The sequence below is a fragment of the Eschscholzia californica genome, unplaced genomic scaffold, assembly GCF_041429995.1.
Source record: "Eschscholzia californica isolate CP2 unplaced genomic scaffold, dmEscCali1.0.p SCAF_2, whole genome shotgun sequence".
Taxonomy (NCBI): domain Eukaryota; kingdom Viridiplantae; phylum Streptophyta; class Magnoliopsida; order Ranunculales; family Papaveraceae; genus Eschscholzia; species Eschscholzia californica.
The window spans coordinates 50,884,495-50,899,503 of NW_028238309.1; the positions used below are offsets into that span (position 1 = coordinate 50,884,495).

The 15,009-nt window shown below is 34.0% G+C and overlaps 2 protein-coding genes and 1 long non-coding RNA gene across 3 annotated transcripts in view; 1 reads left to right on the forward strand and 2 right to left on the reverse strand.

Moving 5' to 3' along the window:
* Nucleotides 1–15,009, forward strand: part of LOC147558751 (indole-3-acetaldehyde oxidase-like) — a 102,883-nt gene that overhangs the window by 5,745 nt on the left and 82,129 nt on the right. The window lies entirely within an intron of this gene.
* Nucleotides 477–3,374, reverse strand: LOC147558753 (receptor-like protein EIX2). Its single transcript, XM_086664319.1, has 2 exons — nucleotides 2,252–3,374; nucleotides 477–2,152 (listed from the first exon to the last, which is right to left on the reverse strand). Exons 1-2 carry the CDS (start codon nucleotides 3,372–3,374, stop codon nucleotides 477–479), a joined length of 2,799 nt encoding a protein of 932 aa, XP_086520445.1.
* Nucleotides 9,006–10,662, reverse strand: LOC147558754 (uncharacterized). Its single transcript, XR_015233536.1, has 2 exons — nucleotides 10,357–10,662; nucleotides 9,006–9,835 (listed from the first exon to the last, which is right to left on the reverse strand). It is a non-coding gene; the product is annotated as an uncharacterized LOC147558754 (long non-coding RNA).

The following is a 15,009-nucleotide window of genomic DNA, read 5'->3' on the forward strand; positions in this document are numbered from 1 at the left end:
AAAAATGCAAATTTTTTCTTAAAATTTACGTTGGTCAGAGAGATATAGTTGATAAAAGAACTTGTCAATTATGAACATCTGGTGTGGATAGATGATGGATTTGAAGTTTTAAAGCATCTCCAGTGCGAAACTATAAAAAACTCTAATTGTCCCATGTGTCGAGTCTCAATTGGGAGTCTCTTTACTATATGACACAACTGAAATTTTCAATTTTAAAAAAATCTGAAATGCAGCACTCCGAAAACTTAAAACTTATACTTAAGTTGGGTAATTTTCTTTGTAATATTGAGTGGAAATTGAGGTCCTCAAGAGGTCAGAAACTCAAATATTTGAGTTGCTATGTTCCGGATGTGCCGGTTACAAACAAGTCATCAAACCCCAACTAATGAAATTACAGAAAAAATGAAGAAACCTATGACAACCTGAAGAACGAAAGTCTCATTCTAATTAAGATTGGTCTGTTATTTGAATCATTCTTACAGGTTACCATATCGATACATATTTCCAAACTGCCATGTGCAAAACTTAAAGAGGTTTTGTGTCATAGAAGTAATGAATCCAAAATAAGCATGTCTCCAAGATTGCTTCCATAATAACACCCCACAGAAACCCCAAAAACCTGTTACAAATCCCAATCCTGCACTAATATAAAACCACTTCATCTCAAGCCAATCATCCTCCTCATCTTGTTTTTGTCCACCATATCCAGGCAGCTGAGCTTGTTCATCGCCTTTGCAGTTCTCGAGTGGAATACCACAGAGTTCAGGGTTGCCAACATAACTCAGTTCAGTAAAGCTTTGTAATTGGGTACTAGAAGGAATCTTCCCTGACAAGTTATTATATGACAAGTTCAAGTGATTCAGAGAATTCAAATCTGTAATGCTTTGAGGAATTACACCCGAAAGTTTGTTTCTTGAGAAATCAAGAGATTCCAATGTGCTCATCTTCCCTATTTTGGTTGGAATCTTTCCTGTAAAATGATTCTCAGATAAGTTCAAAAATCGTAACTCATGAAGTGTTGTTAGATCTTGAGGAATCTCTCCGGATAAGTTGTTTCCAGATAGATCTATGGTTGTAACAAGCCCAAGAGTGTTTCCATACGCATATTCCTTTCCATTTGTCACAAGTGAAACAGTTTCTTCATATCCCCCAATGTTGATGCGAATATAGTTTATCTGTTTTTTTTGCTTCAAAGCCATGGCACTTAAATTGCTGAAACATCTTGGAATTGATCCTGATAAGTTGTTATGAGCGATATCCAGTATTCGTAGTGAAGTAAGGTTACAAAGTGCTTCTGGAATACCACCACTGAACTTATTTAGACGCAACCTAAGAAGTATAAGCCCTGCAAAGTCAGCTCCCAGCCATGTTGATATGCTTCCACTGAACTTATTTCCACCAAGATCAATCGCTATTAAGCTAGTACAGTTTTGCAATGACTGAGGTAGTTCACCGGATAACGAATTATTACTCAAATGCAAGGATTGTAATTTAAATAAAGAACCGATAGAGCTTGGAATTTTTCCTGTTAACTTATTACTTTCCAAGTTTAGCAATGACAGATAGGATGAGTTAAACCAACGTTCTGGAATCTCTCCAAAGAGGGCATTGTTTGAGAGATCAAGATATTCTAATGTACACATTTTGCCAAACTCTGAATGACATCGGAAAGAGGAAATAGGACCGGATAAGAAGTTGCGAGAAAGATCTAGTATTGAAACATTGGATACACTAGGTAGTGGGCCGTTAAAATAGTTGGAAGTCAAGTTAACTACTGTAAAAGTATAACTAAATTTCAATAACTTTGGTAATTCTCCAGTTAGACTATTGTGGCCTAGATTCAAGTAATTCATTTGAGAAGACATGTTCCAAAACCAATTAGGAACTGTACCTGAAATTCTTGTGTTGGATAAATCAATATTCTGTAATTTTGTTTGTGTTTTTAACCATTGGGGAAATCCAGATCCTATGTGACAATTTTCAAATGATAACCCTACGAGTTGAAATGGAGGTTTCCAAGCAGATCTCAACTTCAAATCAACTGAATCAATAAACAACACTTTTAGTCTTCCGAGATTGGCGAAGTTAGCTTCAGTTACAACGCCCCTTAATAATGATAATCTTTCTAAATTTGAGAGATGCCATATTGTTTCTGGCAATGATCCATTCAATTCATTTCCATCAAGGAATAAAACCCTTAATAATGATAATCTTCCTAACGACGAGGGAATTGAACCAGAAAATGAATTACCCCAAAGAGAGAGGTATTCGAGATTTTGTAATTTCCCCAATTGCTCAGGCAAAGGGCCAGAAAGTTTGTTACTTGATAAATCCAACGACTTCAAACTACTGGTGATACATCCAGATGAATTTACCAAAAATCCAGATATATCTCCACCAAGTCTGTTCATTCCCATGTTTAATTTCTGCAAGTTGCATAGATTTCCCAAGGTATTTGGTATCTCTCCTTCAAGCTCCAAATTACCGCTTAAAGCAAGGCTCCTGATTGAAGTCAGATAACCAATATCTTTTGAAATCGTTCCGTGGAAATGATTGTAACTTAGATCAAGTTCTTCAAGTCTAGTAAGATTATATAACCATGAAGGTAATAATGAAGAATTCATATAGTTAAAAGAAAGATCGAGAATTGAAAGAGATGTAAAATTTATTTGTGAAAGAATTGGTACTATGGATGAATCTAGAATACAACCAGCAAGACGTAACTCGACTAAAGATGGGAGCATGTTAATCACATGATGCCACTTATGAGTTACCTTGCTGAGGTTCAGGGAACTCATGTCAAGATGTTGGAGAGAAGAAAGATGAGAGAGCCATTGAAGATCGCTAACATCTACGTAGGTTCTACTAATATCAAGAAAATGAAGATTGGATAAGTTTCCAAGTTCCTGAGGAATAATCCCACCAAAATTTGTTTGTTGTAGATTGAGATACCTCAAATTATGGAGGGACCCCAAGAAAGAAGGTAACTGACTACCCTCAAAATTATTGAAGCTTAAGTTTAAATGACTTAAATATTTTAGTTCAAGCAGAGAAGGATTTAATTTACCACCTAGTGATAATTTTTTAAGATGAAGTTCTACAACATTTCCCGTTCTCCTATTGCAAAAGACTCCTGTCCAATTGCAACACTCTTTACCATCCCAAGTAGATAATATATTCTCCGCATAATAAAATTTTTCATGATTTTCATCATAATATGAAGTGTTTAGATGTTTTAAATCTGCTCCGAAGGCCAACAAAGCTTGTCTCTCCCTTTCCTTACAAACAAAACCAAAACTGAACTTGTTGTAATCTGGTCTGAATAAGCAAAATGCAGCAAGAAAGATCATTAGAGAGATAGATCTCGACTCCATTATTAAGTACTGAAATCAAAACAAGAAATTAACTCATTTTTTAAACTGAATTGTCAATATATATATATATATATATATATATATATATATATACAAACACACACAAAATCTAAATACCTTCTATCGGCGATCTGTCTCAAGACTCGGCTTTCTGTACAACCACTCAATTCGTCGTGGGGCGTAAGATCTTAAGATGTTATGGCCACAAAGAGAGTAACAAATAAGTATGGGTCCATTGAAACTTCCAAAGATTGGGACAATAAAATTAGTCGTAGACTTTTCTCAAGTCTTCAGACTTTTCTACCTTGTTAAGTTTGATTATTCATCGGCCCTCTCAATGGGTTTGATTTGCCAACAACTGCTACTTAGTGTGTATCGCATTTACTCCAAAATCCCAAAGATTCCAAGCTCGATTCACAAGAGAGGGGGAATATATGATTTATTGGACTTGGGGTATGACGGATATAAATAATGAACTATAGGGTAACTTGTACGGCCCTTAGGGGGTATGACTGCGACCAAAACTTTTTTCTTTGTTCAAAGCCCTCGAACAGCTTAAAAGAGTTAACATGATAAAAAAAAATGTGGAAGTTTTAACTTTTTAATTTTTATGAAAAAAATGTGATGTAGTATGTTAAGTATCAAAATTTCGGAATCAATACTCGTCGACAACATTAATTTCGGAATCAATACTCGTCGTCGTCTCTACCTTTAAGTTATTTTTTTTTGGAAAATTTATTTCTAGGCAGTGGCGAAGCCAGAAATTTTCTTGTGTGGGGCACTTTTAAAAAGAGAAACTCACATAAATTAATAAATCAAACAATATGTATTAGCCCGTTACATTTTAATTTACTATATTGAATACATTTTGTATCAACTCAGTATAAAAGTGGTTCGTCCTACACTATAGTTATCATATTTAGAAAACGACAAATTCCGGCGATTTTTTTTTGTCCAATCAACCTATTGCTATTTAATCTTCTTTGAATGATATAAGAAATACGTAGGTGAATTTCATTATATTCTTAATTATATTTTTAGGGTAATTTAGTTCAATTTTTTTAAGAAAAAAGAATTACACAATTTAATTTAGAAATATATACAAAGGAAACCAAAAATAACAACACTTGCTTTTTCGTGGAAGAACTTTACACGCAATCAAAATTCTGAAAGTAAATAAATTATATATATTCATGTTTTTATCTTATTTGATTTCTAAAGAAACTGACTATATACGGTCACGTTTTTTACTAAAATATTTTACGATTTATTTTGATTGTAATTTAATGGTTACACTTTTATTTATGTAATTAATCTAACACACTAAAAGAAAATGTATATTTTATGCCAAAAAATAATTTTATTTCGAAAGAGGAGATGATTAGGAAAAAATCGTGTTACTCATTAGATTAGGTTTACCAAGAAATTAAATTACAAAATAATCGATATATTTCACTTCACGGCTAAAGAATTATATTATAGTGCGATGAGTTTTACACTATTTTTCCGTAGACGGGAAATAAATAGTGGGTTTGCTACCTAGAAAAGAAATAAAAAAAAAATCATTTAAGAATAAATCTATTTGTTTAGGGATAGTGTTAAGGGGAGGTCTTGAGAGCATGTGGGGGCATGCGCCCCCACATGCCCCTTACTAGCCCCTCATCCCTGCTTCTAGGTGTACATTTAGCTAGATTCTAATTCTTTTCAGCCAATGTCTTTCTAGATACAAAATTTTTCAAAATATTTCAGTAGTCCACCTATCTGATTGAGACTTACAAGTATTGTGAGAGTATGATTGATTCAGTGGCGAAGCCAGAAACTTTTATGAGTGGGGGCACATCTTTGTTATAGGTAATGAAAGAATTCCACAGTACACGATCAAGCTAGAATCGAAAAGCAAATTCTTAACAAAATTTTATTTATAGTTTAGATATTCCGGTGGTATTTTGATGTATAACAATCAATCCCTAAATTTCTCAATATGGATTAAGGATCTTTCCTCTAACTGGATTCCCAAAATATACTGAAATAAAAAACAAAGGAGGGGATGAAGAGATAATGGTGAAGATTAAAGAAGAAGATGCTAGATGATGAAGAGGAAGTGATCGTAACTGAAGAAAAGATGAAGATTAAGTTTTCTTTCTAATAACATGTTTACCAGAACAAAAGTCTAAAAAAAACAATTTTGAAATTTAAAATACAAGTCCCGAAAAACCAGACAAAATCAAAGTTAAGGGGGACGTTTAGAAAACTCATCATCTCTACGAGCCAATTTTATTTAGTTGGTCACTTTGAGGAGGTCAAAATTGAATTATCTCAATTAATAAGAACCAATTTTAAGCCAAGCATGACCTTTATAATGTATTTTTAATAAGTAGTCATCTTAAACCAAACAATAATTTCAACCGACTTAAGTAGTACTAGATATTTTAGAAAAAAAGGTGTAAGTAGTAGAAATTTTCTAGAAAAAAAGACTGTTGTGTGTGAGACTCGATCCCTTGACCTCAATATTAAAACAAAATCGCTCCACCAACTAAGCTAAGGAAGAATTATGTTTGAAAAACAAAAATATATATATATATATATATATATATATATATATATATATATATATCTAATATAGCGGCAAGTGTCGCATAACATTAACGAGCCACGTTAGGGTCGTGGGGGCCTGCGCCCCCACGGCCCCTATGTGGGCTCGCCCCTGATTGATTGGAGACTCTTTAAAATCTGTAGAATTTTCTGGCCCATTAAATTTTGTTATTCAATTTTTTAATGGGTTCTGTTGAACTCATTATTTTCTCATTCTAATTCTTTTAGTTGTTATTGAAGTCTTATAGACTATTCACGGTAAACGTTTTAAGATTTTATCGTGTGTCTTCTTCTTTATATAGAAATTTCAAAGATAGCTAGTCACCAATTAAGTTCTGAATGAGGCCAAACAGATTAAATTATTTGGATGCAAATTGACTTAGTTTGAATGAGTCCCTTCGAGCCCCGGATAACTTTATGCACTACCAGCTAATATCTTTTTTTGTGGTTTGATTTTCTTCCTTGCATTATCTTAAAAGAGAGTACAGACTAAATAGTACATAACACAAGTGAAAGAGAGCGTGTTTGAAGGGGCACTATATGTGCAAATTTGCAATATGCATCGTGAACAACCATGGGTCCTCCAACAAGTGGCGAGATAAGAAAAATGTGTCTAGTTACTAAAAACACGTATGTCGCTATAAGTTCATATCCCGATAAACTAGACCAGTGTCCCTATACCAACGTAGCGAGATAAAAGATAACTTTACAATTGGATCTTTATAAAAAATACTAGGGTATATAGTCCGTGATTCTGATATGAATATTATTATTGTGACAAAATTGGTTTCAGTTTCGATCTAAAATTTAGAAAAGAAAAAAATTATATATGTATAACAGGTTGCTTTGAAGTTTTTCTATTCAAGAAAATGAGAACCCATGGCTTAAGCCACTTACAGTTCGCTCGAAAATGAAAATCTAAATAATCACAACGTTGTAACAATTTAAACAAAAAGTAGATAGCATTACTAAAGTTAAAAAAAAAACATAAAAAGAATTCAACAAAATAATGAGAGTTGTACATGATTATGAACAAAAATTTCCATACAATAAAGAGGTTGAACTTTTCTATACAATGAAGTTAAAGATGTAAGTAATCCAGATCTTAAAGATAAACATAAAGAGGTTGAACTTATGCAATATAGTTTATTCGCTTCTAAAAAAACAACATTTGTTGAACAATCTACCTTCAAATTTGGACTGAGTGCTAGGGCAATATAAGAGCACATACATGCCAACGGTTCTTTTGTCAAAAATGGCAGAGGTGAACGGTTGTTTTGGATGCAAAGTGACTTAGTTTGAATGAGACTTTTCAAAGACGACTGATGAATTTTCTGCACAACCAGTTGATGTGTGGAGCTAAGTTAATATTTGAGTTGATGAATTATCTCATAACTTATTTTAATTGTAATTTGTGTTTTTTTGTGGTTTGATTTTCTTCCTTGCATTAACTTAATAGAGATTCGATAACACGAGTAAAGAAGAGCGTGTTTGAAGGGGCGCTACGCGTGCAAGATGCACCTTCAACAACCATAGGTCCTCCAACAGTGGTGAGATAAATAAAAATGGTCCTCCAAACTATGAACTTCAATATAAGAGTGGCTTCAAAGTCGGTACATACTAAATTTTAAGCTATTCATTTAAACCCAATACTCATTTGAGGGGAGTGTAAGAGTAAGACCCACCCATTATTCCTCCAAGACCAATTTCTTCGTTTGTTACAGCCTGTGTTGTTGCCCCTCAAACAACTTTTTTTTTTTTTTGATGGGATACCCCTCAAACAACTTAAAAGAGTTGAGTTGATGAAAGGTTTACGAAAAAGAGGTAATTTCTAAAAAGGTCAAAATAATATTGAAAATGAGTAGAAAAACACAAAACATTTGAAAATTATTATTCAGGTCAAAAAGTGTGCAAATACTAAATTACCCTTTTTTGTCATTTTGTGTAACTAAATTATTTTATTTTTCTTTAAACTTTAAATCGATATAACTTTTGTTTGGGATGTCGGATTTCTATAAAAATTATATATTTAGAAATGGTTTTTCATTAGCTTTCAAACAAGATCCACTTTCAATACTTTTTTTCAAAAAAAAAAAACCCAGAAAAAAACGGCGTTTTTTTCCTTTACGTTTTTCTGCAAACGTGTTTGCAACAATGTGTTCTGCAAACGTGTTTGCAAAAATCCGTTCTGCAAACGTGTTTGCAAAAATCCGTTCTGCAAACGTGTTTGCACAAATCCGTTCTGCAAACGTGTTTGCAACCATCCGTTCTGCAAACATGTGTTTGCATAATGTAAACTGCAAACTGTGTTTGCAAAATATAGATTGCAAACATGATTTGCAAGCTTTGCAGAATATGATCTTGAGTTGCATATCTTGCAAACTGGATTTGCAAATCTAAAATATATACTAAAAGTATGTGTCTACGAAATCTTGAGTTTGGAATTGAAGAAATTGTGTGGTCGACTATAAGATAAACCTTCAAAATTCTTATTGTTTTCTACTTTAAGATCAAACAAAACCTTTAGTGGACATCTAGACATATCCAATTTTTGAGACATGGCATTATAACACTCGCCTCGTCCTCCCATGGTTTAAATTTCATCATCTTCTCAATTTTTCAAAAGAATCAAGAAAGATGTCTAAAATGGGGGAAATTTGGGCAGGAAACTCTTGCTAGTAAATGTTCATCCGTGCCATGTTTAGCCAATACGTACCATATCATTAGTTTCCGAAATTACATTGAAAAAAATATTCTCAATATCACCAATCGTTATATGCAAATTCACATAGATGAATTCTCGGGCGAACCTATGAAACGAAGCGAAGTTTATATTGCTATTGAAGCATATCTTAGCTCGAAATCTTCCAAAGAAGCTAAACAACTTGAAACTCAAGTGGGCAAAGATAGTAAGAATCTTGTTTTAAGCATGGATGCCAATGAAGAAATGACATGAGTTTTCAAGAATCAAATTGTGGTGGATATAATCGATACATGATACATTCATGTTTCGACAATATCCACCTCCCTCATAGCAAATGAGCTTCAAAATTTTCATTAAATTACAGCACTGATACATTCATGTCCACAACATCCTAACTCTTCCACAACAAATAAACTTCAAAAAAAGGCATTGACACATTCATGTCAGACAACATCCGACTATCCGATAGCAAATAAACTTCAAAAAAGCCAACGACTCTCTAGATAGTTTAAAACCGAAATTAGACCGTCTGATGCCCATTAAATCTTAAATATTTGAGCATGGACAAATTATATGAACTTGGGCTATTTATGGAGAACCCTCCCCCCTGAACCAAAAGAATCAGAGATGCAAGTTATAGTTGCACAACATAACTGATCTTACCAAGTTGACCCCAAAAAACATTTTAAAAAAGAGCTTCCTTGTGTCACCTGCCATAACAAGCTCTTTAATCCTCCGCAACCAGTTAATCACAAGAAATACCAATATGTAGTATAAGATCATCTTCATCTATCTTGCCAAGAAAAGCTTCAACTATAAACAGATGTTCGTAACCACAAAAAAGTAAGGAAACAAAGGACAGTTATTTCTGATTCATTATAGAAATTGACATACAAGAAGCGCTTCTTCCGCCATGGCCTTCTCTAGGTGTTGGTGGTTCTGGTGTAAATCTGCTGGCTTGCATGAGTAGATATCATCCGGATGGCACATTTTGCCATCAAATCCTTGATTGCCCTTCGTGCCAAACAACAATGGAAAGCACCGCCACGGCCGCCACAAGGGACTGGAGCCAATTTCTACCTTCCAGATGCAAAGCTCTGCTATATCCTTACCCTTAACTTAAGAAATTAGTGTTCAATTCTGTCATCATCAACTTCAGCTCCAACTGCAAGACAAAACCAAACATTCAACTTTCAAGATATCTCTAACAATTGCTTTATTCAACTTGTCTACAGATTATCATTGTTGAACTCCATTACCCATTACCCATAACCAAAATTTATGATATAGTTTGATAAGGTAACCTAGAAAACTATGAAAAGGTAGAGAAAATCCACACCCACAACAAAGACTACAAACATAATAGATCACAATCATGGATACACATCACTTTGTTTGTCTGATTAACCCTAATAAGTTATGCAACTAAGAAGTTCTAAAGTAATGAAACTCATCTATATATGATATGATATAAACTAAAAATTAATACAATCCACGAGAAAGTTGCAGACTTAAACTACCACAAAGTGAATACAGAAGAACCTAGAAACCAAAAACCCCTAGTGTATCAAGAGACAGATCATTCAAAGAAAACCCTAAAATTGTGTACATGCCAATCTAACTTCAAAAAGTTTAATGCAAGAAAGATGGATAAGCATAAAATAAGAAAGGGGGTAGTGGTAATACCTGATCCAAGGATGGATTTGATATCATCACCGGTTGGGGTTGTGTTTCCCCCAAAATCGCGAACAAGTAAGAGGCAATTCGTATCTGCTAAAACCTAGCAGAAAGATAAACTTTCTCAGTTTCTCAACTACATAATTAGGGTTTCAACATGCTTATATTAGCCCTGCTAAACAAACTGAAAAACAAAATATGATGATTAGAGATTCAGAGAAGTTCCTGATGACAATCATGAACGAATAGAAAGAAGGAACAAGAAGAACCATGGAGAAGAAGAAAACGCCCAAAAACTCGTCGGTTTCTTCAGAGAAAGTGGGTTTTATGTATAAGGGCATTCTGGGAACCAAAATATTAAAAAATGACCTCAATAATAATTTGTCATATTATTTTAAACTTTATCTGTCAATATCCATGATATTGTGACACCTTCTAATTAATATAGAAAGTTACTTGCTTTTTTAGACAATATGAATATTCTATTGACCTAAACAACCATTTTCTCTATGAAAGAATGTGATGTAGTATGCTGGCAAGTTCGTCCCTCTCCCTCCAACTCCTTTTGTTACGTGTTGGTTTCGGTGTACCGATTCAACGAGTTGACTCAGCGAGTCTATAATCGAATCACTGGTGAAACTGGTTACTACTTTGATTTTATTTGTAAATTAATCAAAAACACTTTCTTTCCAAATTAATGGAGAAAAACTAAGGAATAAAACAACTCAATATCTTTCGTATTTCTAACCGATAATGTCTGTTATCCAGAACAGATGATTCGTAGTCGAATCTCACTATCGATTTAAGATCGGAAAGAGGAATTGTATCCTTCTGTGTTTACTGATTTATTACTTTAAAAAATCAACACACTTCTGATTTGGAAAATCAGAATGTCTTTGATTAAGAAATCAGATAGACTAAAAAGAAAAAGAACATCGGAGGATTAGAAGAAGAATAATTTTTTAATCGAGGCGAGGTATTCCTCTTTCCTTAAGACAATTGACGCCCTGTATAGTACCAAACAGTTACCGGCGTTTGTCTCCCAGGATACAACGATTAACCTTTCGATTCGATGGTACTTCGAATCAGAAAGCAGTCGAACTTGAAAGTATACTAACCTCTGACTTATGCAAATGGACCAAACTTCTTGCTTATGAAACTCCTTGAAAACTCTGCTAAATCTTTCTCTTAGATACTCTAATATGATCTTCTAACAATGCTTGACACTCTGGAAAAAACGGATTGAAATTTGGAGTTGATTTGGGTCCTATAAATAGGTTTCGAATAGATGCATTCATAAGGGACACTTCTGTTGGATTTTAGGGACGCATCTGTTGAGAAATAAAGTGACGCATCACTTCATTCCCTACAGTTCGTGTCGGTTGAGATTTGGACCCTCAGATGTCGCTCAAAAGCGCGGAAGAAACGCCCTCCGTTAGATCTGATGGACTTATCCCGAAAGTAGCCCGAAATCTAAGAAGATCAGCCGTTGGATGAAGTTTCGGGTTATCCCACTCCGTGCCCGACACGGACCTAACGCCATCCATTGGATCTGGCCTTTAGCGCGGAGAGAACGCCAACCGTCGGATCTGGACGTGTTCCTTTTGCGAAAATGGCCCCCAGACAAACTTTTCCGTATTGCCTTTTGGTCCCTAACTTAACCATTTTCCGTCCAAACTTCAGACTTGAATATCTCATTCATACGGAATCGGATTTGAGTGATTCTTGAGTCTAAACTTAAGAGCTCGACGAGACGAACGCAATGGCGTACTTCGTTTTTGAGTTTGACGACTTTAACTGATCCAAAATCTGATCCGATTCTAACATTACGTTGGAATCATTATAACCAGAACTACTAATCAAATAGTAAACATTAACTATGATCAACCAATTATGTAGCTTAGTTATTATCCTGATGAATTTCAGAATTGACACTGGCCGTCTCCATCTTTTTTGGAAACATTATTTCTGGATGCACACTTGATCTAGAGACTAATTCTTTTGAGTGAATGAGTCTTTTGCTTGATTAATGAAACAAAAATGCTTTGTCATATTAGAGAAAAGATGCATCTCGTGATATTATTTTGGTTAGATTAAGAGATTATCAAGATGATAAAGCTGATGCTATTTTAAAATATATCAAATAACATTTAAGGTTTTCAACCTGTCTCATGAAATGGTGATGATTATATGTCTAACTTGAATAGCAAGATAGTTGATAAGATCAATGTTTTTTTATTTGTCTGATTGAAGAAGTCGTTTCATACTCTGTATCAAACTCGTGCTGAGAACTTAGAAGATTTTGGTAGTCATTTTTTTATGATTTTAAAGAACAATCTTCAGTTCAGTTTTGTAGAAACCCTAGTTTCTGGTGAAGGAAATAAGAAAGAGATTAGAGAAACGAATTAGGGAAAATGAGTTTTATATATGGTCAACAGGACCAACCCTAATCTTCTCAGTCAACAGGTCAAGATCAGACCAAGTCAACAAGTGCAGACCAAGTCAACAAGTATGAACCAGCCTCCATTGTGTCTAAAGGCACCCTGTACGAAAACAAGAAAGTTAGTTACAACTTTATTGTTTTCTGTTTTTCTGTTTTTAGTTTTTCTGTTTTCATAACTGAATTGTCTTTCTTTCTAATCTCTTCTATATAAGAGACTTGTAAATCTAAAGAGAGATTATTGATAATAAAATAGAGTTTTGAGAAGTTATTACATGGTATCAGTTAGGTTACAGATCCATTGCTAGGGTTTTCTTCTTCTCAAGCTAAAAAACAATCATTCATCACCTCGCAAAGCTCATCAAACAACAAGTTTATGATCAAAATCAAGTAAAATGGATCAAAATCAAGTAAAATGGATCAAAATCAAGTAAAATCGATCAAAATCAGGTATTACAGATCAAATTCTAGTAAAATCAAGCATATTCAAGTAATAATCTGAAAGTGATAAGTGAACAAGTTTTCACTTACTGTTTTTTCGCACTGATCTCCAACATTCTCCTGGTTCTTTATCATCTCTTCAATTCTTATTCATGGCATCTCAAATGCAAGGTAATCTTCCTCCTATTTCATCTGTTACTAGCTTTATCACAGAAAAATTAGATGATAGTAATTTTTTAATGTGGAAGGACCAAGTAGAAACCCTTCTTGGAACTTATGACCTTTTAGGGTTTGTCAATGGTACTATAGAAGAACCCCCCAACTTAAGATCATTCATGGTGTAGAACAAGTAAATCAGGATTTTCAACTTTGGAGATCAAAAGAGGGTTTTGTAAGATCTTATCTAAAGAGTACTATATCAAAGTCTGTTTACTTTGATATATATGGCTTACAAACTACCCAAGAAATATGGAATTACCTTGAACTTACCAATAGTGAAGGTCTTGAGTCTAAGAAAGATCAACTTAGAAGGAAATTGCAAACCACTAAGAAAGAAAATGCATCCATTGTTGAATATCTTAGAGAGTTAAAGCTGATTGCTGATTCTCTCATATCAGTTCATGATAAAATCAGTGAATCTGAACTTGTCAGATTAGCTATTCAAGGCTTCAACTCTGATTATGATGAGTTTATAATTGCAATAAGAGCAAACAATGAACAACTAACCCTAGCTCATTTAAAGTCTAGACTTGTTCAACATGAACAATGCCTGCTCCAATAAGATAATGATCAAGAGGCTTACTATGTCAAAAGATTGAATCAAAAGCAACATCAAAGACAAAGCCTTCTCCAACTTATTACAGAAATCAGTCTTATACAAGAAGAGAGGAGTCACCTTTAAAGGGAAACTCTTCCACGAATAACCAACTAAAGGGGCAAAAGGCTGAAGATTTTGATTTTTCCTCAGTCCCATGTGGCTTATGTAAAAGATGGGGTCATACTCCTGGGGTATGCTATTTTAGATATAAGCCAAATAGGAGTTATCCAAGTTATCATTACTGATTCTCAACATAATCAAGAAGATATAACAGAGTTACCCACAGATGAGAATAAGGATATTCAATCCTATCTTTATGCAGATGAAGGTCTTTTGGAATGCAATAATGTTATTTTACAAACTCATGAAAATAGTGATGACTATGATGAATTTCAAGAGTGTCATACTGCTATTGTTATCAAGGACATTGATGATGATAATGATGTTTATTATGACTGTGAATCAGGTCTTGAACAATGTTTTGTTTCTACAGATTCTTCTATCTCCTCAAACAAAGATAAATCATGGTTGGCTGATACAGGTGCCAGCAGCCATATGACTCATAGTGAAGACACACTTACTCTAATTCAACCCGCAGGTTCAGATGCTGTTATGGTGGTGATGTAGAGCGCAGCGGAAATAAAGAAGACGATAAAATAAACGAAGAACGATTAAAAGAAAGATTAAAATAACTCTAAAACTGATAAACTTTATTAAACTCAAGGGGATTTTCTCTTAACCATGAAATTAAAAGACAGACTGGACCTCCTTTTATAGGATAACATACTTTCCTAGATAGACTCGAACTAGACTTTCCTAAATAATTAAAAGACTGCAACTTCCTAAATAGATAGACTCAAATCTGGACCTTTCCAATTATTGGAAATACTAAAACAATATAATTTCCTAAATCTAGATTCTTTATGAATCATACTAAATTTGGGACTTCCTAAACTAATCAATA

Coding starts and splice junctions, on each gene's coding strand:
- LOC147558753 (XM_086664319.1), bottom strand. CDS start 3,374: ATGGAGTCGAGATCTATCTCTCTAATGATCTTTCTTGCTGCATTTTGC. Junction 2,153..2,251: donor CGAATACCTCTCTCTTTGGG/GTAATTCATTTT, acceptor GATCATTGCCAG/AAACAATATGGCATCTCTCA.